Source organism: Saccoglossus kowalevskii, chromosome 8 (assembly GCF_978046115.1).
Source record: "Saccoglossus kowalevskii chromosome 8, keSacKowa6.1, whole genome shotgun sequence".
Classification (NCBI taxonomy): Eukaryota; Metazoa; Hemichordata; class Enteropneusta; family Harrimaniidae; genus Saccoglossus; species Saccoglossus kowalevskii.
The window spans coordinates 14,524,041-14,550,278 of record NC_140648.1 but is presented as its reverse complement, the minus strand read 5'-3'; the positions used below and the strand labels follow the sequence as shown (position 1 = coordinate 14,550,278).

The window sequence follows — 26,238 nt, the reverse complement described above, 5'->3', positions numbered from 1 at the left end:
CTCTTGTTTTGATTATTGAATATCACGTGATGAGTTGACACTCAACACTCACAGTAACAGTACATTGAATTTTTTATTTTATTTATACCGCTCCTTTGATAAAGATATTATTATGCTATCTATATTTTTTAGTTTAAGTATATTATATATTTTGATTTTTATTAAATCCAAAATTACTCTGAAATTCCTGTATTGCATAATCACCAATACACATATTAATCTATATTTCGTTATCACAATAATATTCGTCCTACAACAGACTTAAATCAAAAATCTAGGACAGATTGTATTTGTGGAATAAATCGATGAGAAAGGTGAGTGACCTGAACCCACACTTGATATGACGTCACATGCATTGCGTCATAGCGAAAATTGTGATGAACCAATATTCGATGCGAGATTGCATGAATGAACGTTTTTATCTAAAACTAATAATAACCAGCTGACAATTTTTTTACTCAAGAAATGACTTCAAAATCAAATTCTGAAATAATTATATTAAAAATTGCACCCAATTATATGTTTATCGATCGCAGATGCTCTGTTGCTATCTTAAAAATCAGCCCATATTATCAGACTGTCAGATACATTCCTCAAAAGAGTCAACACACTTTGAAAACAAGTGACTTGATGGTCGAAATAGCTCCGCTGTCCTGCAAGAACATTGTGGTAGCAAAGTCGAGCAACGCACACCCATAAGACTTAAGTTACAAAAGGTATATTAGACTATATGTGAAATTGGTGACATAATTAGCATGGCTTCAGTTTTACTGTCATTTAATTGAAGCTTGTTTAGTGTCATCCATTCCTTGATACCAATGATACAGTTTTTCACTATATCCAGTGTTGCCTGAGTGTGCTCTACGCTGGTTGCTTTGTATAGTTGGTTGTCATCTGCATAAGCATGGTGCTGTACAGAGTGTTGTTTTATGAGATTGAATAACGGCTCTGTATATAGGACAAACAGAACTGGTCCCAGAACGTAACCTTGAAGAACGCCACAGTTGAGCACATAACTTGTATCCATTAACAACAACAGTCTGGGTCCTGCCAGTGATGTAGTACTCAAACCAAATCAAAACTGGTCCAGATATACCAAATGTATGTTCAAGTCGATGAAGCAAAATGTTGTGATCGACGATGCGGTTTCTGTACTGTGGTGTTTTTGATATGCAGACTCATGAGTATTAAGCAGATGGTTAGTAATAAGATGATCGTTTAGCTGCATCAGGACTACTCTCTCTTTATTTTTTGAAAGAATTGGAAGATTCAATACCGGACGATAATGTTTCAGTTCATTTGCATTCAGTGATGGTTTCTTGATTAGTAGTTTAACAAGTTTAGACTTGAATGGTGACGGGAATATACCAGTAGATGGTGAATCATTAATTATTGTTGTTATATATGGTAACATTGCATCCAGGCATTCAATTAACAAGTTAGTTGGTATGATATCGAGATCACAGGATTTAGCTGGAGATTTGAGAATCACGCGTTTCACTAGCTCTTCCAAAATCGGATTAAAATTGTTGAGAGTGTGACCTTGGAAACGTTTTTCGCTATGGACAGAAATATCATGATCTTCGCAATCCAATCTTTCTCTAATCAATTTTACTTTACTGTTGCAGTACTCGAGAAAGCGTTCAGGCAAATCAATTGATGGGTAAATAGATGGCAGAGTAGCAATGAACCTACGTACATACTAAGTAACAGGGGCATTTGAGTTGGTAGTTTTTGTTATTTAATATGACAAAAAAATGCTTCGCATGGCCCTGCACACAACCAAGGTACAATGAGCCTATTTTCAAAACAATTAAATATTCCAATGAATTGTTTCCGCCGTGATGAAAGGGTCGTTACGTATTGTTTTGTTTATACGTAATTATTGAGAATGGTCCGAATTAATTGCTAAACATACATGCACCCTCCACAGATGTATGTACGTACCAAGTGTGGGTTCAGATCACTCACATTATCCATCAATTTTATCCACAATTACAATTCGTCCTGGATTTGGAATTTTCAATTTGGGCCTGTTAGAGGACGAATATTATTATAAATTGGAAATGACTATTAAGATGTGGATTAATGTTTATACAAAAAAAAAGTTAACTGATTTGAGAGTAATTTGGGATTTAATAAAAATCAGAAATCATTAACACCATTGTTAATAATAAATGTAATAGACAGTTTAAAAATACCAAGTACTGTTCGCATACTAGTAATATTGTTGAGTGAGAACCTGTCATCTGATATTCAACAGCGATATAAAAATGAGTATGGTAGTTTGATAATCAAATACATACTGCCATTATAAGGTCAAAGGTCATGATTTCAAAAAAACAATGAAAAGCCATAGTGAAGTACACGCTACTTATATTTACATATTTATGCAACATCAACAAATGAAAACTAAAATTTATTACAGTATTCTTTTGAGTAAAATCTACAACACACACAGACCACAACTTATTTGTGAACGATTTAATCTGAATGACAGGTCATGGAAAAGCTAGTGTAGACTACTTAGAAAAGTTTATTCACGAATCCAACTTCACTGTTTTCAACTAAAGATGTCAATAAAAAAATTGATATACGTCCTACAATAAATGAACTGTGTCAATTCTAGTAATTGTGTACATGCAAGATCAGTATGGAATTAGTTTAGAGAAAAAAATGTTGACGCTGTCGACGTACCTGATGATATAGAAACGATTCAGAGAATAAACGATTCATGAAATAAAGTGTAATGTTAGTACTACAATAATGTTCTATTTAAAGCGCAAGGTGCACATCATTGTATAATTAATTGCTTGATTTACTTGATCTATCGGAATGATTGTTATATATTGAGACAAATTGTCCTCCAGAAATAACAGTTGTGCATCATTAGTGAGATGCATCATGGGAGTAACGCCATGTTGAACTATACAGGTCAAATAACCATACTTTGAGATCGACATATCGTTATTATTATTTTACAATTCATACACAAATTCTATTCCCTTTTCTTGTAACTTCTTCACTATGACATCTTCAAACATCTCATTTTCAGCCACGGTGAAATGGTTCTTCCAGTCGCCAACTTTCCCCTTCCTAAAATAGCCAGCAACATAATTTGGCATAAATGACTCGTCAATATCGATTCTAAACGCAGACGTTGGATTATTACGTAAATTGTCAATAGAAGTGTTAACTATAGCATTTTCTAACTGGGAGTCCGGAAGAGAGCGTCCCAGGAACTCCGTTATCGCGCGGACAGTGGTCTTGGTTTCTTTTACCATGTCTTCGTAAGTGACGTAAAACACGTTCTCATCATCACTGTGTTTCCTCCAGCCAGCTACGTGGTTCACCCAAGGTGTACCTGGAAGGATCCCGTCTATGAAATTTTTAAGATGACCTTCTCGTGTAACATTTTCTCTTGGCAAATTGGTTCTGCCTAACCAGTGATAGCTAGAAGTGACGACATCTTTAGGATTACGAGCGATGTATATTACTTTGGTACCAGTCCGAAGTGCTTGCTTTGGAAATAATTCGTACGGGAGGTGTGACTTGATAAGGCGTGGTGATGACGTCACGCCAGGGTCTATCAGAAAGGATTTCACTGCTCTTGTTATAGGCGTGTCGAAATCATCGACAAATCTAGGATTGGCAGTGAGCCACTCTAGCATTGGAGGCACTTTCTTGTCACCGTGCTGAAATACATTCAAATCGGGATATAATTCTTGCAGTAAGAATATCATCCAGGTGTTACCAGACTTGGGAAACCCTTGCACAATGATGTCATCTTGACGGAGAAATTTCTCCAGAACTCCATTCTCCAGTTTTGAGGTATCGGTGTACGGACAAAGTGTGTATCCCTTATATCTCTGGATTGAATCCATGACACGTCGTCAAACAGATCTGATTCTATTTTCAGAGTATATGAATATTCATTACAGAATTATACTGTATTTATAGAATTGTTGAAAGATTATTTTATTATATTATAAAGCGTGTCTTGCACGGCTGCATAAAGCATGGTTTCACGTATACGTTTCACGATGTGGCCGATGGTATTAAGCGAACATAAACCTCTACGAACCCCAGTGTTAGTTCTAGCATTGATGACAGTTTCTAAATAATAAATGCCGAAGAATAACTAATTTTAGTTTGGATAAAAGGGACTATTTCGCGTAAGGCGAAAAAGTTGTATATAGCAGTGAAACAGTTGGACCACGGCGTAAAATTACAAAGTCTAAAATTAAACGATGAAAATATATAATTCCTATTTACCATTTCAGATTGAAATTGGTCATTGTGGAGGGGAGGGGCTTCTATATTCTTCTATAATGAACATAAGATGCTCAAGTTATTTGATCGATTACGTTGTACGTCTAGCCTGTGATTACAGAATTACGGAATTTATTTTTTCAATTTACGTAGTACGAACAAAAAAATATTGCAATTACGTTGAACGAAAATAACCCTTGCCCCCCCCTACAAGTGCACGCCGTCTGTAAGACATAGCAGGAGCAAAATGCGTCCAAAATTCCATTTTGTTTTCAACTGTCTGCTTTATTTCAGTCCAGTTTTTGTTTATGAATGTCTTGGTGTTCCTCAAATACACATCCAAAAGTTTTTAAGCTCGCACTGACCCACTTAATACCCAAGGACGAGCTGCTAATGTCCCGCCAGCTGCCAACCCACAGTCCCTCTGACTTTTGAAAGTTGGTTTTGCGTGTAATGACTATTTCTACGTCGTCAGCATATATCATTTTGCTGTGTAGTCCGTTACTCTGGGGGATCTCAATACCTGTGATGTTTTTTTATTCTGTCTGATTTCATAGAATTACGGCTCTATGACAATGACATATAAAAGTGTGGATAGAGAGCATCCTTGACGAATGCTTCCAGACAACATAATATGTGATGGGAGGGCGCTGTTCACTGACATTGGATTGAGCATGTTTTTACAAAAGACGAAATCACTGAATAAAATTTTGTCCAGACTCAAATGCACATATGTCTTGATCAAGTAAGTGTGGTTGATTCTGTCAAAGGTTTTTTTTCTGATCAATGTTACGATTTGGGATACTGCAGCTCTGATCGGGATGAATGATAGAACCAATAACAGATCAAACTTGACAGAGTGACAGTGTTTTTGTGAAGATCTTATAATCACTGCACAGGAGGCTAACAGGCCGCCAGTTTGTCCTTCCGTTTTAGGCAGTAAATTAACATAGGCTTTTGTGCAAGAAATTGGGGAACAACTATCACGAATAAAATAGACAACAACTTCACAGAGGTCTCTACCAATTATATTCCAGAATTGTTGAAAAAATACTTATGGTAACCCATCAATACCGGGAGAACACTCATAGGCAAGAACCTTAACTCTTTTCGTACCTTTTTCAAAGAAATGGTTTCATCAAGATGTTCACGATCTGTTTTACTGAGAATAGTATTTTCTGCATTTTCATCAGTGTTATCGGGTGTGTAAAGGAATGCATACAATGTCATCAGTTAGACGGCCATTTTCCCGCTGAATATCTGGAATATGAGCTATCGCTTTTGTGAGTCCGTTTAGTTTCTCAAATACATTGTGTTTTTCAAACACATTGCTACTTGTATGCTACAATTCATAACCGCCGACCTATCTTTTTTATCTGTTAGTTTGAACGACTCGATCAAGGTCTAGATTCTGAAGATAACTTATATTGTCTAACAGTACTGGTCGACCTTGTGTCGGTATGTATTTGTGTCACGTGAAACGTGTAAACAGAGGCGCATCCAATCAAATACATTGTCGGCGTACGCATAGAAACACAAACACGACGTATTTGCCATTTTAAAGTTAGGTGTAAACGACTACTCCGGATACTGTCATGGATTCCTTCCAGAAATGCATATATAAGGGCTACACACTTTATCCGAACACCGATATCCCAAAACTGGAGAGTTGAGTCTTGGAGAAATTTCTCCGCAAAGATGACATAATTGTGCAAGGGTTTCCCAAGTCTGGTAACACCTGGATGATATTCTTACTGCAAGAATTATACCCCGATTTGAATGTGTTTCAGCACGGTGGCAAGAAAGTGCCTCCAATGCTAGAGTGGCTCTTAGTAGACCCCAGTGTGCTCGGAGAGGCCGACCCACCGCTGCTTAGAGGACTGAAACTGTTTCAAACAGACCCTGGCGTGACGTTATCGCCACGTCTTATCAAATCACACTTCCCATACGAAGTATTTCCAAAGCAAGCACTACTGACTGGTACCAAAGTAATATACATCGCTCGTAATCCTAAAGATGTCGTCACTATCACTGGATGAGTAATTCTAGTATGCTCCATGAGAAAGTTACATGGGAAGGCCATCTGAAGGACTTCATAGATGGGAATCATCCATTTACACTATGGGTAAACCACGTAGCTGGTTGGAGGGAACACAGTGAAGATGCGAACGTGTTATGCGTCACCTATGAAGACATGTTAAAAGACACCAAGACCACTGTCCGCGCGATAACGGAGTTCCTGGGACGCCCTCTACCGGACTCACAGTTAGAAAATGCTATATCTAACACTTCCATCGATAATTTACGTAATAATCCAACGTCTGCGTGTAAAATTGATAATTGTAAAATAACATCGATGTTTAGTTAGCTGAAAGATTAGAATGGGTTATCACCGCAGTGTGTCAGTTTGTCAACGTAAAATATACGAACAAACTTGTATTTCAGATTTGGTACTTTCGAACAGCAGACCGGACGACTTATTTGTTTCTTTCCTATTCGAAACAGTAATGTTGTATTTGTAGTATTCATTCGTGTTCTGCCATCGGTGCAGGTAAAATACACATATCAGTATAGCAAAACAAAACCCTGGCAATGGAAAAACCTCACTGCTGTAGAAGCACAATCGACACCAACGTCCGAAAACACAAATAAGGACCAGCAACGATCTTTCATGACCATGGTAAACCCTGACCAAGCAGGAGGGGGTTATACAGTTGTATTACCTTCTAAGGCATGTACAATACACCCACATATTGTTTGAGGATGACGTACAATCTTGATACAATGACGTCTTAAACCCATTATTTTTGTAAATCGTAAAAGTAACGTTTTTGCGAATATTACGCACAGATATTAACATATACACAGTTATGCATAATAACTCGCTATATATAACTGTGCATTCAATTATATATCACGTGATTTCTGCTGTTAATGTTGCAACAATAAATCTACACAGATTTAACATTATTTTGGATCAATGGATATCCAACTACTCAGTGCTGTATTATGTTATTCACAGTCTCTTCACCACTGAATGTTAATTAACCGTTTCACTACAATATACAACTTTTTCACCTTACGCGAAATAGTCCCTTTCATCCTAACTGTTGTTTTAAATGTTTTGCTTACAATATATATGAAATACCATGACCTGTGTTTGCTTCAAAATTAACGAAAATCAAAAAAAAATCCACAGACCGTATTACATGTCTCACGTACTGTTCTTTTTTTTTTTTTTTTATAAATAACGTAAAATTGATTAATCTTCGGCATTTATTATTAGAAAGTATCATCAATGCTAGAACTAACACTACGCTACGTAGAGGTTGGCTCAATATAATCGGCCACATCGTGAAACTATGCGCTCTGCAGCCCGTACAAGACCCGCATTATAATATAATAAAATAATCTTTTGAAAATTCTATAAATACGGTATAATTCTGTAATGAATATTTATATACACTGAAGATAAAACGCATTGGTGGATACGCATGTAGTGACAAATCGTAATATGCCTACTTCTCTGCCATTTTAATGTCAGATCTGTATGACGTCGTGTCGTGAATTCAATCCAGAGATATAAGGGATACACATTTTTTCCGTACACCGATACCTCTAAACTAGAGAGTGGAGTTCTGGAAAAATTTCTCCGCCAAGATGACATCATTGTGCAAGGGTTTCCCAAGTCTGTTAACACTGGATGATATTCTTACTACAAGAATTATATCCCGATTTGAATGTGTTTTAGCACGGTGACAAGAAAGTGCCTCCAAGGCTAAAGTGGTTGATAATGGAACCCAAGATGTTCGGTGAGGTCGATACACCTTTACTAATGGCCACGAAATCGTTTCAAATGAACCAGAGTGTGACGTCATCGCCACGTCTTATCAAATCACATCTCTCGTACGAAGTATTCCCAAAGCAAGCACTGCAGACTGGTACAAAGAGTATATACATCGCTCGTAATCCTAAAGATGTCGTCACTTCTAGCTATCACTGGTTTAACAAAGCTAGTGCACCACAGGGGATAATTACATGGACAAGCTATCTGAAGTATTTCGTTGATGGGAATCTTCCATTTACACCTTGGAAACACAGAGTGGAGACCAGAACGTGTTTTACGTCACCTACGAAGACATGTTAAAAGACACCAAGACTGTCCACGCGATAACATAGTTTCTGGGACGTCCTCTACCGGACTCACAGTTATAAAGTGCTATATCTAACACTTCCATCGTAATAATACAATATCTGCCTCTAAAATCGATATGGACGAGACATCAGCTGCGAAATATATTCTGACGGAGTTTGGTGGGTCCTCAGATGTTTGTTTCTATTAGCGTATCAGGCAGCTTACTAGGTGTCGTACAGACATGACATTGTTGTGACACTAACTCTATGGATTTGTCCAAGTCGATAGCATAGAAGTTGCATTTAAGGTAGAGATGCTTTAGCTGGTGTTGGGTGATCTAGTTTGATGTGAAGTGCAGTTAAAATTCCGTTAATAACATGGGATGATGATTAGATCAGATGACACTTGGAAGGGCTTGTTGTGTTTAACGATAAGGAGACCATCTCTTGCGATGGTAGCGATAGCAAGATACCTTTTCACATCGCAGATAGTGGTGAGTTTCCTTGATGGTCTTGTTCCTTAATTGAGCATGCACACGTCGTAAATCTGGACACTGTGTTTGTGTGTGCCACGCTGATCTAGTGGTAAACGGGAGGCGTAGTTTGCTGTTAATCATGTCTGGGATATTGGATGCCCGTACAACTGCGTCCTGGATGAATTGAGAAATTTGCAATGTAGAAAGTTGTGAATGTTACACTTACTTAATGCTTTTAGAACGTTTTCCCAGTTTTGGAGTAGTTTGAGTGGGGTGTTTCCTCCATAGTATGCAGTCACCCAATATGCGATACATTAGCTCCTCAAGAGCAGTTTCTGAACCGGGCATGCTCATGGCTGAACGTGTATATACTCTCACACCACAAAAAGTTTTTGGAACTGGAGAGGAACACAATACAAATTCCTGCGTGCGATGGACTTTATGTGAATGGAGTGTGTCGTCTTTGATTCCATGCCTAACAACGTGTGTGCCTTTGATGGATATCTGCTGCATAGCTGGGCGTGCGGAAATGTCATTGACTGTAATGAACGGTGTGCCAGCTAAAATGTCAACATCCTATTCTTCAATGACAAGTGCATCGAGTGTAAGAAAAATGTCGCTTCTACAAAGTGTGATATGAGTCTCACCGATAACTCAAAGTGGTCAGCCCATCAGCCCAGAGTGCTTTTTGTGAACTATTTTGAATTGTAACTCCTATATACTTAGCAAGTGAAGACCTAATCATGTTTGTTTCAGCTACGGTGTCTAGTGTTAATTGCAGAGGGCGATGGTGATAGAAAGCCTTGAAGAATGCAAGTGTGAACACTATTGTTTGATGGTTGGTCACTGTAGATATCTTCACCATCATCCTGGCAACTTATTTGGTGAGATTTAAAAATGAAAAAGCGATCTTCTGTTGTTGGTATTTAGGACCACCAGCTTGTTTACACAATAGGCATGATTTAGTGCTCTGGCGCTTGGTTGATGTTGTAGTCGGTTTTGGAGAGTCCTTGGTGTGTATATACTGATTGGCAACGAAGTGCAAAACCTTGGCGTCAACTGAAGCGTGAACCTCCTCCACAAGCAAATCTAATGCCTGAGAAATTTCTGGTTTTAGAGTAGCAAGCGTCTTTGAGCGTAACTCAGTGCCATACCGTTGTTTCACTGAGCTTGGTAGCTCTGGGTGTAAGAGACGTAACCATATGAGCACAATGATGTTTTCTTGGGAAGGTGTGAGTTCTTCATCAATGGTGATGGCTTCCACCATGATGTTTTATATCACTGTCATGATGTAACAAGTTGTCCTCAATAAATGAAACCAGGCGTTGGTATAGATCTTCTGGGCGCTCGTCAACTTCTAATTTAATATTATTAAAATCCAGGAAATGTGAACCTGAGGTCTGGAAGTCATAGTGTAAACGAATTGCTTGCCAGATTGATGACATACATGTGGATGACTTTATGATGGTGTTGCGTGAAATCACAGACAATAATTGGCAATTTGGCCCAGCATTAATTCGCGATGGCATTAGACTTCCTATTCCATGTAAAATCATTGGCAAGAAACGTAGCACAATTTGGATCCAATGACAAAATATATTGCAGATTATGTCGCAAAGCTTCGAACGACGACGTTATTGACTCGTGTTTGGTCAAAATCCACTGTTTTGGTTCATGCACATTATAGGCCACGATAGCAGTTCAATATAAAGCGAAACACTAACATAAAGTGTACTTCTTACCGCTATAGTAGAAGCAAGTTCACTGGTGATTACATGAATGACCGGACTTCTTCGGGACGATATTTAGCGTCGATTTCGTATCCCGACGATGCCACCACGCCAGTAATGATACAAACACTGGTGAACGATAAGAAACAGCTTTATTGATAAGCAACAACAATGGCGGATAAACCCGGCACGTACTAAAGGTTATAGGAGAGTGCACAGGCCTGATTAGTTTTTGGTTAAAATCCTTGAATATTGATTAGCTAATTTGAATAATGATTAGTCTCAAAAAATTTTCAATGAAACTTGTTACATAAATAATGCACCGGAGATAATGCACAGATGTGATCAGTTTTTAGTTGATGCATATTAAATATTAGTTGTAGTTTCCTTTTCCGATGATATCTCAAAAACAAATAATTGCATTAACAATGAATAGTTTTTGGTTGAAATCAGAGCATATTTATTACTTAATTTTCATAAATGGGATCAGTCATGTTACCTAATTAATATGCATAACTGTAATGTATGTTGATGTCGTATGAATATTGTGAAGAATTACCATGAATAATTATGCAATTGGGCATATTATCATAACATAGTTGAAACCCATTGGTCTGAATCCATACCGATGTAAACAAAGTAAAATAAATTTTCAGCTAATCACCCTTTCGAAAATTTACAACATATCTTTTGCGTAAAAAAAAATCAGATATTAAGCATATCAACAAAGCTGTAAATTAAAATTCCCCTCAAAATACAACTCCTAGTAGAAGTGTTTGCAATAATCTAAAATTTCATCTGAGGTCAGTTATTATATTTTCATTCAATGTGCTATTTTCGTTTAAACGTTTCTTTTTTCTGGTTACTTTCCACGTTTAAAAAATATTTTTTGTTGTTGGAGTTTCCCTGCCTCATCCCTGTGACCTTTGACCTTATGTTTGCGCTATGTGTTTGCTAATCTAACGTTCATACTCTTGTTTTGATTATTGAATATCACGTGATGAGTTGACACTCAACACTCACAGTAACAGTACATTGAATTTTTTATTTTATTTATACCGCTCCTTTGATAAAGATATTATTATGCTATCTATATTTTTTAGTTTAAGTATATTATATATTTTGATTTTTATTAAATCCAAAATTACTCTGAAATTCCTGTATTGCATAATCACCAATACACATATTAATCTATATTTCGTTATCACAATAATATTCGTCCTACAACAGACTTAAATCAAAAATCTAGGACAGATTGTATTTGTGGAATAAATCGATGAGAAAGGTGAGTGACCTGAACCCACACTTGATATGACGTCACATGCATTGCGTCATAGCGAAAATTGTGATGAACCAATATTCGATGCGAGATTGCATGAATGAACGTTTTTATCTAAAACTAATAATAACCAGCTGACAATTTTTTTACTCAAGAAATGACTTCAAAATCAAATTCTGAAATAATTATATTAAAAATTGCACCCAATTATATGTTTATCGATCGCAGATGCTCTGTTGCTATCTTAAAAATCAGCCCATATTATCAGACTGTCAGATACATTCCTCAAAAGAGTCAACACACTTTGAAAACAAGTGACTTGATGGTCGAAATAGCTCCGCTGTCCTGCAAGAACATTGTGGTAGCAAAGTCGAGCAACGCACACCCATAAGACTTAAGTTACAAAAGGTATATTAGACTATATGTGAAATTGGTGACATAATTAGCATGGCTTCAGTTTTACTGTCATTTAATTGAAGCTTGTTTAGTGTCATCCATTCCTTGATACCAATGATACAGTTTTTCACTATATCCAGTGTTGCCTGAGTGTGCTCTACGCTGGTTGCTTTGTATAGTTGGTTGTCATCTGCATAAGCATGGTGCTGTACAGAGTGTTGTTTTATGAGATTGAATAACGGCTCTGTATATAGGACAAACAGAACTGGTCCCAGAACGTAACCTTGAAGAACGCCACAGTTGAGCACATAACTTGTATCCATTAACAACAACAGTCTGGGTCCTGCCAGTGATGTAGTACTCAAACCAAATCAAAACTGGTCCAGATATACCAAATGTATGTTCAAGTCGATGAAGCAAAATGTTGTGATCGACGATGCGGTTTCTGTACTGTGGTGTTTTTGATATGCAGACTCATGAGTATTAAGCAGATGGTTAGTAATAAGATGATCGTTTAGCTGCATCAGGACTACTCTCTCTTTATTTTTTGAAAGAATTGGAAGATTCAATACCGGACGATAATGTTTCAGTTCATTTGCATTCAGTGATGGTTTCTTGATTAGTAGTTTAACAAGTTTAGACTTGAATGGTGACGGGAATATACCAGTAGATGGTGAATCATTAATTATTGTTGTTATATATGGTAACATTGCATCCAGGCATTCAATTAACAAGTTAGTTGGTATGATATCGAGATCACAGGATTTAGCTGGAGATTTGAGAATCACGCGTTTCACTAGCTCTTCCAAAATCGGATTAAAATTGTTGAGAGTGTGACCTTGGAAACGTTTTTCGCTATGGACAGAAATATCATGATCTTCGCAATCCAATCTTTCTCTAATCAATTTTACTTTACTGTTGCAGTACTCGAGAAAGCGTTCAGGCAAATCAATTGATGGGTAAATAGATGGCAGAGTAGCAATGAACCTACGTACATACTAAGTAACAGGGGCATTTGAGTTGGTAGTTTTTGTTATTTAATATGACAAAAAAATGCTTCGCATGGCCCTGCACACAACCAAGGTACAATGAGCCTATTTTCAAAACAATTAAATATTCCAATGAATTGTTTCCGCCGTGATGAAAGGGTCGTTACGTATTGTTTTGTTTATACGTAATTATTGAGAATGGTCCGAATTAATTGCTAAACATACATGCACCCTCCACAGATGTATGTACGTACCAAGTGTGGGTTCAGATCACTCACATTATCCATCAATTTTATCCACAATTACAATTCGTCCTGGATTTGGAATTTTCAATTTGGGCCTGTTAGAGGACGAATATTATTATAAATTGGAAATGACTATTAAGATGTGGATTAATGTTTATACAAAAAAAAAGTTAACTGATTTGAGAGTAATTTGGGATTTAATAAAAATCAGAAATCATTAACACCATTATTAATAATAAATGTAATAGACAGTTTAAAAATACCAAGTACTGTTCGCATACTAGTGATATTGTTGAGTGAGAACCTGTCATCTGATATTCAACAGCGATATAAAAATGAGTATGGTAGTTTGATAATCAAATACATACTGCCATTATAAGGTCAAAGGTCATGATTTCAAAAAAACAATGAAAAGCCATAGTGAAGTACACGCTACTTATATTTACATATTTATGCAACATCAACAAATGAAAACTAAAATTTATTACAGTATTCTTTTGAGTAAAATCTACAACACACACAGACCACAACTTATTTGTGAACGATTTAATCTGAATGACAGGTCATGGAAAAGCTAGTGTAGACTACTTAGAAAAGTTTATTCACGAATCCAACTTCACTGTTTTCAACTAAAGATGTCAATAAAAAAATTGATATACGTCCTACAATAAATGAACTGTGTCAATTCTAGTAATTGTGTACATGCAAGATCAGTATGGAATTAGTTTAGAGAAAAAAATGTTGACGCTGTCGACGTACCTGATGATATAGAAACGATTCAGAGAATAAACGATTCATGAAATAAAGTGTAATGTTAGTACTACAATAATGTTCTATTTAAAGCGCAAGGTGCACATCATTGTATAATTAATTGCTTGATTTACTTGATCTATCGGAATGATTGTTATATATTGAGACAAATTGTCCTCCAGAAATAACAGTTGTGCATCATTAGTGAGATGCATCATGGGAGTAACGCCATGTTGAACTATACAGGTCAAATAACCATACTTTGAGATCGACATATCGTTATTATTATTTTACAATTCATACACAAATTCTATTCCCTTTTCTTGTAACTTCTTCACTATGACATCTTCAAACATCTCATTTTCAGCCACGGTGAAATGGTTCTTCCAGTCGCCAACTTTCCCCTTCCTAAAATAGCCAGCAACATAATTTGGCATAAATGACTCGTCAATATCGATTCTAAACGCAGACGTTGGATTATTACGTAAATTGTCAATAGAAGTGTTAACTATAGCATTTTCTAACTGGGAGTCCGGAAGAGAGCGTCCCAGGAACTCCGTTATCGCGCGGACAGTGGTCTTGGTTTCTTTTACCATGTCTTCGTAAGTGACGTAAAACACGTTCTCATCATCACTGTGTTTCCTCCAGCCAGCTACGTGGTTCACCCAAGGTGTACCTGGAAGGATCCCGTCTATGAAATTTTTAAGATGACCTTCTCGTGTAACATTTTCTCTTGGCAAATTGGTTCTGCCTAACCAGTGATAGCTAGAAGTGACGACATCTTTAGGATTACGAGCGATGTATATTACTTTGGTACCAGTCCGAAGTGCTTGCTTTGGAAATAATTCGTACGGGAGGTGTGACTTGATAAGGCGTGGTGATGACGTCACGCCAGGGTCTATCAGAAAGGATTTCACTGCTCTTGTTATAGGCGTGTCGAAATCATCGAAAAATCTAGGATTGGCAGTGAGCCACTCTAGCATTGGAGGCACTTTCTTGTCACCGTGCTGAAATACATTCAAATCGGGATATAATTCTTGCAGTAAGAATATCATCCAGGTGTTACCAGACTTGGTGTACGGACAAAGTGTGTATCCCTTATATCTCTGGATTGAATCCATGACACGTCGTCAAACAGATCTGATTCTATTTTCAGAGTATATGAATATTCATTACAGAATTATACTGTATTTATAGAATTGTTGAAAGATTATTTTATTATATTATAAAGCGTGTCTTGCACGGCTGCATAAAGCATGGTTTCACGTATACGTTTCACGATGTGGCCGATGGTATTAAGCGAACATAAACCTCTACGAACCCCAGTGTTAGTTCTAGCATTGATGACAGTTTCTAAATAATAAATGCCGAAGAATAACTAATTTTAGTTTGGATAAAAGGGACTATTTCGCGTAAGGCGAAAAAGTTGTATATAGCAGTGAAACAGTTGGACCACGGCGTAAAATTACAAAGTCTAAAATTAAACGATGAAAATATATAATTCCTATTTACCATTTCAGATTGAAATTGGTCATTGTGGAGGGGAGGGGCTTCTATATTCTTCTATAATGAACATAAGATGCTCAAGTTATTTGATCGATTACGTTGTACGTCTAGCCTGTGATTACAGAATTACGGAATTTATTTTTTCAATTTACGTAGTACGAACAAAAAAATATTGCAATTACGTTGAACGAAAATAACCCTTGCCCCCCCTACAAGTGCACGCCGTCTGTAAGACATAGCAGGAGCAAAATGCGTCCAAAATTCCATTTTGTTTTCAACTGTCTGCTTTATTTCAGTCCAGTTTTTGTTTATGAATGTCTTGGTGTTCCTCAAATACACATCCAAAAGTTTTTAAGCTCGCACTGGCCCACTTAATACCCAAGGACGAGCTGCTAATGTCCCGCCAGCTGCCAACCCACAGTCCCTCTGACTTTTGAAAGTTGGTTTTGCGTGTAATGACTATTTCTACGTCGTCAGCATATATCATTTTGCTGTGTAGTCCGTTACTCTGGGGGATCTCAATACCTGTGATGTTTTTTTATTCTGTCTGATTTCATAGAATTACGGCTCTATGACAATGACATATAAAAGTGTGGATAGAGAGCATCCTTGACGAATGCTTCCAGACAACATAATATGTGACGGGAGGGCGCTGTTCACTGACATTGGATTGAGCATGTTTTTACAAAAGACGAAATCACTGAATAAAATTTTGTCCAGACTCAAATGCACATATGTCTTGATCAAGTAAGTGTGGTTGATTCTGTCAAAGGTTTTTTTTCTGATCAATGTTACGATTTGGGATACTGCAGCTCTGATCGGGATGAATGATAGAACCAATAACAGATCAAACTTGACAGAGTGACAGTGTTTTTGTGAAGATCTTATAATCACTGCACAGGAGGCTAACAGGCCGCCAGTTTGTCCTTCCGTTTTAGGCAGTAAATTAACATAGGCTTTTGTGCAAGAAATTGGGGAACAACTATCACGAATAAAATAGACAACAACTTCACAGAGGTCTCTACCAATTATATTCCAGAATTGTTGAAAAAATACTTATGGTAACCCATCAATACCGGGAGAACACTCACAGGCAAGAACCTTAACTCTTTTCGTACCTTCTTCAAAGAAATGGTTTCATCAAGATGTTCACGATCTGTTTTACTGAGAATAGTATTTTCTGCATTTTCATCAGTGTTATCGGGTGTGTAAAGGAATGCATACAATGTCATCAGTTAGACGGCCATTTTCCCGCTGAATATCTGGAATATGAGCTATCGCTTTTGTGAGTCCGTTTAGTTTCTCAAATACATTGTGTTTTTCAAACACATTGCTACTTGTATGCTACAATTCATAACCGCCGACCTATCTTTTTTATCTGTTAGTTTGAACGACTCGATCAAGGTCTAGATTCTGAAGATAACTTGTATTGTCTAACAGTACTGGTCGACCTTGTGTCGGTATGTATTTGTGTCACGTGAAACGTATAAACAGAGGCGCATCCAATCAAATACATTGTCGGCGTACGCATAGAAACACAAACACGACGTATTTGCCATTTTAAAGTTAGGTGTAAACGACTACTCCGGATACTGTCATGGACTCCTTCCAGAAATGCATATATAAGGGCTACACACTTTATCCGAACACCGATATCCCAAAACTGGAGAGTGGAGTCTTGGAGAAATTTCTCCGCAAAGATGACATAATTGTGCAAGGGTTTCCCAAGTCTGGTAACACCTGGATGATATTCTTACTGCAAGAATTATACCCCGATTTGAATGTGTTTCAGCACGGTGGCAAGAAAGTGCCTCCAATGCTAGAGTGGCTCTTAGTAGACCCCAGTGTGCTCGGAGAGGCCGACTCACCGCTGCTTAGAGGACTGAAACTGTTTCAAACAGACCCTGGCGTGACGTTATCGCCACGTCTTATCAAATCACACCTCCCATACGAAGTATTTCCAAAGCAAGCACTATTGACTGGTACCAAAGTAATATACATCGCTCGTAATCCTAAAGATGTCGTCACTTCTCACTATCACTGGATGAGTAATTCTAGTATGCTCCATGAGAAAGTTACATGGGAAGGCCATCTGAAGGACTTCATAGATGGGAATCATCCATTTACACTATGGGTAAACCACGTAGCTGGTTGGAGGGAACACAGTGAAGATGCGAACGTGTTTTACGTCACTTACGAAGACATGGTAAAAGAAACCAAGACCACTGTCCGCGCGATAACGGAGTTCCTGGGACGCCCTCTACCGGACTCACAGTTAGAAAATGCTATATCTAACACTTCCATCGATAATTTACGTAATAATCCAACGTCTGCGTGTAAAATTGATAATTGTAAAATAACATCGATGTTTAGTTAGCTGAAAGATTAGAATGGGTTATCACCGCAGTGTGTCAGTTTGTCAACGTAAAATATACGAACAAACTTGTATTTCAGATTTGGTACTTTCGAACAGCAGACCGGACGACTTATTTGTTTCTTTCCTATTCGAAACAGTAATGTTGTATTTGTAGTATTCATTCGTGTTCTGCCATCGGCGCACGTAAAATACACATATCAGTATAGCAAAACAAAACCCTGGCAATGGCAAACCTCACTGCTGTAGAAGCACAATCGCCACCAACGTCCGAAAACACAAATAAGGACCAGCAACGATCTTTCATGACCATGGTAACGCCTGACCAAGCAGGAGGGGGTTATACAGTTGTATTACCTTCTAAGGCGTGTACAATACACCCACATATTGTTTGAGGATGACGTACAATCTTGATACAATGACGTCTTAAACCCATTACTTTTGTAAATCGTAAAAGTAACGTTTTTGCGAATATTACGCACAGATATTAACATATACACAGTTATGCATAATAACTCGCTACATAACTGTGCATTCAATTATATATCACGTGATTTCTGCTGTTAATGTTGCAACAATAAATCTACACAGATTTAACTACTTTAACTGATTTAACTACTCAGTGCTGTATTATGTTATTCACAGTCTCTTCACCACTGAATGTTAATTAACCGTTTCACTACAATATACAACTTTTTCACCTTACGCGAAATAGTCCCTTTCATCCAAACTGTTGTTTTAAATGTTTTGCTTACAATATATATGAAATACCATGACCTGTATTTGCTTCAAAATTAACGAAAATAAAAAAAAATCCACAGACCGTATTACATGTCTCACGTACTATTCTTTTTTTTTTTTATAAATAACGTAAAATTTATTAATCTTCGGCATTTATTATTAGAAAGTATCATCAATGCTAGAACTAACACTACGCTACGTAGAGGTTGGCTCAATATCATCGGCCACATCGTGAAACTATGCGCTCTGCAGCCCGTACAAGACCCGATACTGTTTTTCACTATATCCAGTGTTGCCTGAGTGTGCTCTACGCTGGTTGCTTTGTATAGTTGGTTGTCATCTGCATAAGCATGGTGCTGTACAGAGTGTTGTTTTATGAGATTGAATAACGGCTCTGTATATAGGACAAACAGAACTGGTCCCAGAACGTAACCTTGAAGAACGCCACAGTTGAGCACATAACTTGTATCCATTAACAACAACAGTCTGGGTCCTGCCAGTGATGTAGTACTCAAACCAAATCAAAACTGGTCCAGATATACCAAATGTATGTTCAAGTCGATGAAGCAAAATGTTGTGATCGACGATGCGGTTTCTGTACTGTGGTGTTTTTGATATGCAGACTCATGAGTATTAAGCAGATGGTTAGTAATAAGATGATCGTTTAGCTGCATCAGGACTACTCTCTCTTTATTTTTTGAAAGAATTGGAAGATTCAATACCGGAAGATAATGTTTCAGTTCATTTGCATTCAGTGATGGTTTATTTTTCTTCTTTTTTTTTATATTATCGTCATATCAGTTTAATACATTACTTAAATAATAATATTTTTATACACTACAGAAGAACACTTTATACGGGTTTAACCGTATCAATTAATGATGCTGTCCATTTCTTACTTGCCTTTTCATAATTTAGATGTAGTTCATTATTAATGGTTGTTTTGAGCTGGGACATAAAAAAAAGCAAAAATCGTTCTTGGGTGGCATTTATTTTGGCAGCATCTCTTAAAGAGAGAGTGCATGGCAATAGTTAGAATTCGGTCGACAATTAATATGTTTGTTCCGGTAATAAGTGTACTCATGTTTAACATTACGTCAGTGCCAAAGTAGATAAAGATAAAACATCTGATTTTGCCCCAGAAAATCCGTACATCAATACAATTATAGAATATATGGAGACTGTCTTCAACGACGAAACACTTATCACAGAATGGTGTGTTTCGTATTTTCCATTTGTACAGATTATATCCATTTGGCAAGATACAATGAATAAATTTAAATATAAAATTTGACAGTTTTCTGTCATAAGTAGTGTACATACATCTTTTTTCCCAAATTTGTTTCCAATATTCAGCTGGTATGTCATATTTGTTAGACCACATATATTCAACATAAGGTTTTTCAATTTGTTGTTGGGTCAAATTTGTGTACACCAACTTTGAAGTTATATTCAAAAGCATATCGTCATCATTATTAGTGTTAATATCAGATTCCGTGACACACGCAAGCAAACTCATCAATGGTTTCAGGGCGTTACAAAGCATGTAATATTCATTTACCCAGTTAGTCTTGTTATATAAATGACGTAAAAAATCTTGTCCAGGTCTATTTTGTTAGCAGTTATTATGTCTTGCATATAGATAATATTAGACTTAACCCAGTTAGAAAAGAATATGGGTTTTCCTTGGGAAACAATGAATCTATTACTCCAAATAATTTGTTTTAATATAGATTTGGTGCAAATTTGTTTAGAAGGTATAATATTTGATTGGTGTAATGCATGAATCATTTCTTTATAAAATGCTGGCAGAGATCCAAGATCAGGACAGTGTTGGGGATTTGAAAAATTACAATGAAAAATTATTTTGTGCATGTTATTTTTCCTGAGATAGTAAAATGGTATTAACTTCCAACTGGGTTCCGTTTCTTTATCTGGATTTTTTGTCAGCAGTCTATTTACCCACGCTGCCTTTAACGCTTTGTTATGAGCAAAAATATCTATCATTTTGATACCACCTTGATCATAATCTGCTATCACAGCCTTTCTTGATATTTTATGTTTTTTACTCTCCCATACAAATTTGAAAAACATAACATCAATCTCTTTCAGGGAATTATAGCTATAATCCAGAATGGATAAAATATATGTTAATTGTGACAGAGCGAAAGTCTTCAGAAGTGTCATTTTACCATAGAGGGTAAAATTTCGTTTTCTACAGGGCATAAGATTCTTTTCTATCTGGGCTATCTTAACTTCCCGATCCACATACCATCTGTTTTAGTGTTATTTAAAAGTGTCCCAGCCACATTGCTGAATCGTTTGACCGTTTCAATAGCTTCATAAAAACTATTATCATTTGCTAAAAACAGGGTGGTGTCATCAGCTACTTGGCTAATTTAAATTTCACTTGCCACAATGGTATTGATGATATTAATCCCTTCGATTTTTGGATTATTTCTAATTGTAATAGCTAGGATTTCAACTACTAAAAGAAAAAGTAAGGCTGACAGAGGACAGCCCTGTCTGATACCTCTAGTGGGCTTGAAATTCCTAGATATATGGCCATTGTTAATTATGACGGAGTTTATGTTTGTGTACATAGTTTTGACATAATTAATAAAACTTTGGCCGAATTTAATTGAATTTTTCAAGAGTCTTGAATAGAAAAGGTAGTTCGACAGTATCGAATGCCTTCCTAAAATCTAAGAAAAGAATGATTCCTGGCAAATCTTCGATGTCAGTATGCCATATAATGTCATAAATCAGTCTAATGTTTTGTCCAATGAACCGACCAGGAATATATGCAGTTTGGTCCGGATTAATAATTTTATGGATACATTTCTTCATTCTGTGTGCTAAAACAAAGGCTAGAATTTTATAGTCTACATTTAAGAGACTAATAGAACGCCAATTGTCTAAATTAGTTTTTTTCATTTTTTTATGCAATAGCCTCAATACTGCTATATGCTGGGACTGTGCCAGTTCCCCGTTTTGTAAGCCATTCTTAATTAAACCATGCACCAATAGATTCCCAAAAGGTTTGATAAAACTCAACTGGGAGCCCGTCCAAGCCAGGCGATTTGTCTTTTTTCATTTTAAAAATATCCTGTTTACACTCGTCTAATGAAATTGGTAAATCAAGTTAAGCTTCTTCCTCGTCTAATAAACTGCTATTTACCTGAATTTCATCAAGGTATTCTGATATAGTTTGTATGTTTGGATTGTTTGAAGTGTACAATTTACCTGAATGTCATCAAGGTATTCTCATATAGTTTGTATGTTTGGATTGTTTGAAGTGTACAATTTACCTGAATGTCATCAAGGTATTCTCATATAGTTTGTATGTTTGGAATGTTTGAAGTGTACAATTTACCTGAATGTCATCAAGGTATTCTCATATAGTTTGTATGTTTGGATTGTTTGAAGTGTACAATTTACCTGAATGTCATCAAGGTATTCTCATATAGTTTGTATGTTTTGATTGTTTGAAGTGTACAATTTACCTGAATGTCATCAAGGTATTCTCATATAGTTTGTATGTTTGGATTGTTTGAAGTGTACAATTTACCTGAATGTCATCAAGGTATTCTCATATAGTTTGTATGTTTGGATTGTTTGAAGTGTACAATTTACCTGAATGTCATCAAGGTATTCTCATATAGTTTGTATGTTTTGATTGTTTGAAGTGTACAATTTACCTGAATGTCATCAAGGTATTCTCATATAGTTTGTATGTTTGGATTGTTTGAAGTGTACAATTTACCTGAATGTCATCAAGGTATTCTCATATAGTTTGTATGTTTGGATTGTTTGAAGTGTACAATTTACCTGAATGTCATCAAGGTATTCTCATATAGTTTGTATGTTTGGATTGTTTGAAGTGTACAATTTACCTGAATGTCATCAAGGTATTCTCATATAGTTTGTATGTTTTGATTGTTTGAAGTGTACAATTTACCTGAATGTCATCAAGGTATTCTCATATAGTTTGTATGTTTGGATTGTTTGAAGTGTACAATTTACCTGAATGTCATCAAGGTATTCTCATATAGTTTGTATGTTTGGATTGTTTGAAGTGTACAATTTACCTGAATGTCATCAAGGTATTCTCATATAGTTTGTATGTTTTGATTGTTTGAAGTGTACAATTTACCTGAATGTCATCAAGGTATTCTCATATAGTTTGTATGTTTGGATTGTTTGAAGTGTACAATTTACCTGAATGTCATCAAGGTATTCTCATATAGTTTGTATGTTTGGATTGTTTGAAGTGTACAATTTACCTGAATGTCATCAAGGTATTCTCATATAGTTTGTATGTTTTGATTGTTTGAAGTGTACAATTTACCTGAATGTCATCAAGGTATTCTCATATAGTTTGTATGTTTGGATTGTTTGAAGTGTACAATTTTGTGTAAAAGTCAACAGAGTGCTGCAAAATTACCAGTGATGTCATTTCCTGATATATTCAGCTTAGTAATGACGTCATTACAAAGTCGTTTACGTTCACGGTTCAGGAAAAACTTAGTTGCCTTCTCACCTTTCTTAAAGTACATTACCCTCGCACGTATTTGAGCTCCCCTAGCTTCGTATTTATAAAAATCCTCTAATTGATACTTAATTCTCTCGTAGTCATTCAACAGGTTAACATCTGAACTATCATCAATTAGCTTATCAAGACGAAGTAATTCTCTCTCAAGCATTTCTCTGTCTTTCTTCCTTTTCTTCGCTCTTGTTTGCGTATAAAAGATAGAAAATTCTTTGATTCTTATTTTACAGATTTCGAGGATCAGCTGTGGTGAAATGCCATCGAATTCAACTTTCACATTTTCAATAATATTTTCAATTTCGTTTTTGTAAGATTTTTCCTGTAAAATGCTAGTATTAAGACGCCAAACACCCCGCACTCTATTAATTCCCGTGAAATTGAAATTTAAGCATATTGCACGATGATCCGTTAAATAGCTGGAATGATGGCACACTTGCTGACATAACCGTTTAAATGTTTTAATATAAAAAAGTAGTCAATCCGCGTAAAAATAAGTGGAGTTTTTGTGCGGAAGGTGAATTCACGATCATTTGGGTGTTTTACCCGCCAAATGTCATTGACATCAAACAATCTACAAAGTGTTTTTAATAGTTTGCTTGAGCTAGAGGATGGGTTTGGGTTACCTCCACGTTTGTCAAGAAGCGGGTTTACTAGACAATTGAAGTCCCCACCAAGTATAAGGTTAGATGTGTCAACATCACCTAAGAGGTCGATGACCTTATTTAGATACATGTTGCGCTCTTTAGTAATATTTGGCGCATAAACATTAATAATTGATAATGGCGTTCCAGCAATTTTACAATTTACAAACAACAATCTCCCCTCAAAACCAAACGATTCGCAGATATCAATATTTAAGCCCTTTTTAAAAAGTATTGCAACGCCACGACTATTGGATGAACCAAAAGCGTGAACACATGTACCATTCCATTGTTTGTCAAAAGCATAAGTAATGTCAGCTGTAACATGTGTTTCTTGCATAAGTATGATATCGGGTTGTAAGCCAATTAAACATTGTCCCACGCTTGGTGGGGTCTCGCAAACCTTTGACATTAATTGTAATAACCAATAGTTTGTCTGCCATAGGTGGTAATTACATAGGAAAAATCAAAATGAAAGTAAAACTAACTATACAATTAATTACAATACCTGTAAACGTTAAAATATCGTTATTACGATGTTTTGTCCCGTTTCACATTTTCCATGTATAATTGTTCAGGTGATGTGTTGGGCTGTCTTTTGTTCATTGTTTTCTTTCCAGTACCAGTATTTCTGATGTCCGATACTTTGGGTGTACAGTTATCTTGTCCAATTGGCTGAAGAAATGAGTTGATTGTGCGACATTTAATATTGTCCAACGATCGGCTACGTCGACGCTGGCGTTCAACTCTCAAAGATTGACTATCTGCTGATTCTGTAATCGAAACCTCGTGTTCATATTCCCCGGCTACCATCTTTTCCGTTTTCTTTTCTTTAACGGCATTTTTTTTCGTTTTTTCGTTTTTTTGTTTTTTTAGTTTGTTACCTGCTTGTCGCTGTTCTGTTTCATCTGATACAGAAGGCTTGGTTGATATTTCGTTAAATTTCTCATCAATAAAGGATTCGAGATGTGCAATCTTCGGACTCTGATAATTCGCTTTGGCATTCGCTTTATTTAACACGAGTGCTTCGTAAACAGGTGCTTTGCTGTCAGCATTGTTGGTATGACGTAATTGCCTGGCTCCAGCTGTTTTATCTGTTATTCCATTTGATTCACGATTTTGATTTTGCCCCTTATAAAATATCTTTACTTCTTTACTGAGAATTTCCCCATTTTAACACCATAAGTTGGAATGGGTCTTTGTATTTTCTTAACATAAACTAGACGATTCCCTGTATAACAATTTGTTAATTTTCCTTTAACACGGAGACGTTCATGTTGTATGTAAGTAATTTCACACCCAAAACGCTCGAGTGTCGCAGGAATCACAGAATTGTCAACAGAAAAGGGTAACCCTTTTACTGTTAGTCTAGTTCCTTCAGGTTGTTTTAGGAATGGGTTTTTTTCTTTTAACTGTATAAGTTTTCCATGGAGTGTTATTCCACTGGCCATAAGCCGTATGCGATTTTCTCTACCTTCAATGTAGATTCGGCATAAACCACCTGTGAATTGAGTACAAATCATTGCCTCAGGTTTAATATAGTTGTTGTAGCTATGTAGATTTCTTCTAATGATAAATATTCATCGCTAGACCCTGGCCGAGTGCCGGTGACATCATTTAACAAACGAAACACGGGTCTTACGTCATCGTTTTCATGATCGAGTACTTCCATGACGAACTGAAAAGTTCTTACTCACGATTACGATCCTGGTAATAATCACAGTTGCTTCAAAAACAAACAGTTCTCGTCAGTGAGTTTACCGTTCACGATGGGGTGGTTATTTGGTGTCAAGTTGAAATTCAACTGTGAAAAAAAAAACATCCAAAGAGAGACGTGCTTGTGACTAGCACCTTAGTGTAGCCTCGCTTTCTTGATGTGATGGTTTCTTGATTAGTAGTTTAACAAGTTCAGACTTGAATGGTGACGGGAATATACCAGTAGATAGTGAATCATTAATTATTGTTGTTATATATGGTAACATTGCATCCAAGCATTCAATTAACAAGTTAGTTGGTATGATATCAAGATCGCAGGATTTAGCTGGAAATTTGAGAATCACACGTTTCACTAGCTCTTCTGAAATCGGATTAAAATTGTTGAGAGTGTGACCTTGGAAACATTTTCTGCTATGGACAGAAATATCATGATCTTC

At 36.5% G+C, this 26,238-nt stretch overlaps 4 protein-coding genes across 4 annotated transcripts; 1 reads left to right on the top strand and 3 right to left on the bottom strand.

The window, feature by feature from the left end:
* Window positions 1-2,978: 2,978 nt before the first annotated feature.
* Window positions 2,979-3,884, bottom strand: LOC146739328 (sulfotransferase 1A1-like). The gene has a single exon (XM_085502704.1). The coding sequence runs from the start codon at window positions 3,882-3,884 to the stop codon at window positions 2,979-2,981; it is 906 nt and encodes a 301-aa protein (XP_085358830.1).
* Window positions 3,885-14,561: 10,677 nt separating this feature from the next.
* On the bottom strand, window positions 14,562-15,392 carry LOC100369325 (sulfotransferase 1A1-like). Its single transcript, XM_002735765.3, has one exon. The coding sequence runs from the start codon at window positions 15,390-15,392 to the stop codon at window positions 14,562-14,564; it is 831 nt and encodes a 276-aa protein (XP_002735811.2).
* LOC146739326 (uncharacterized) lies at window positions 14,590-25,757 on the bottom strand. Its single transcript, XM_085502701.1, has 3 exons — window positions 25,612-25,757; window positions 24,594-25,241; window positions 14,590-14,679 (listed from the first exon to the last, which is right to left on the bottom strand). Exons 1-2 carry the CDS (start codon window positions 25,755-25,757, stop codon window positions 24,617-24,619), a joined length of 771 nt encoding a protein of 256 aa, XP_085358827.1. The 3' UTR covers window positions 14,590-14,679; window positions 24,594-24,616.
* LOC146739327 (sulfotransferase 1A3-like) lies at window positions 17,375-18,154 on the top strand. The gene has a single exon (XM_085502703.1). It carries the CDS (start codon window positions 17,375-17,377, stop codon window positions 18,152-18,154), a length of 780 nt encoding a protein of 259 aa, XP_085358829.1.
* Window positions 25,758-26,238: the final 481 nt, after the last annotated feature.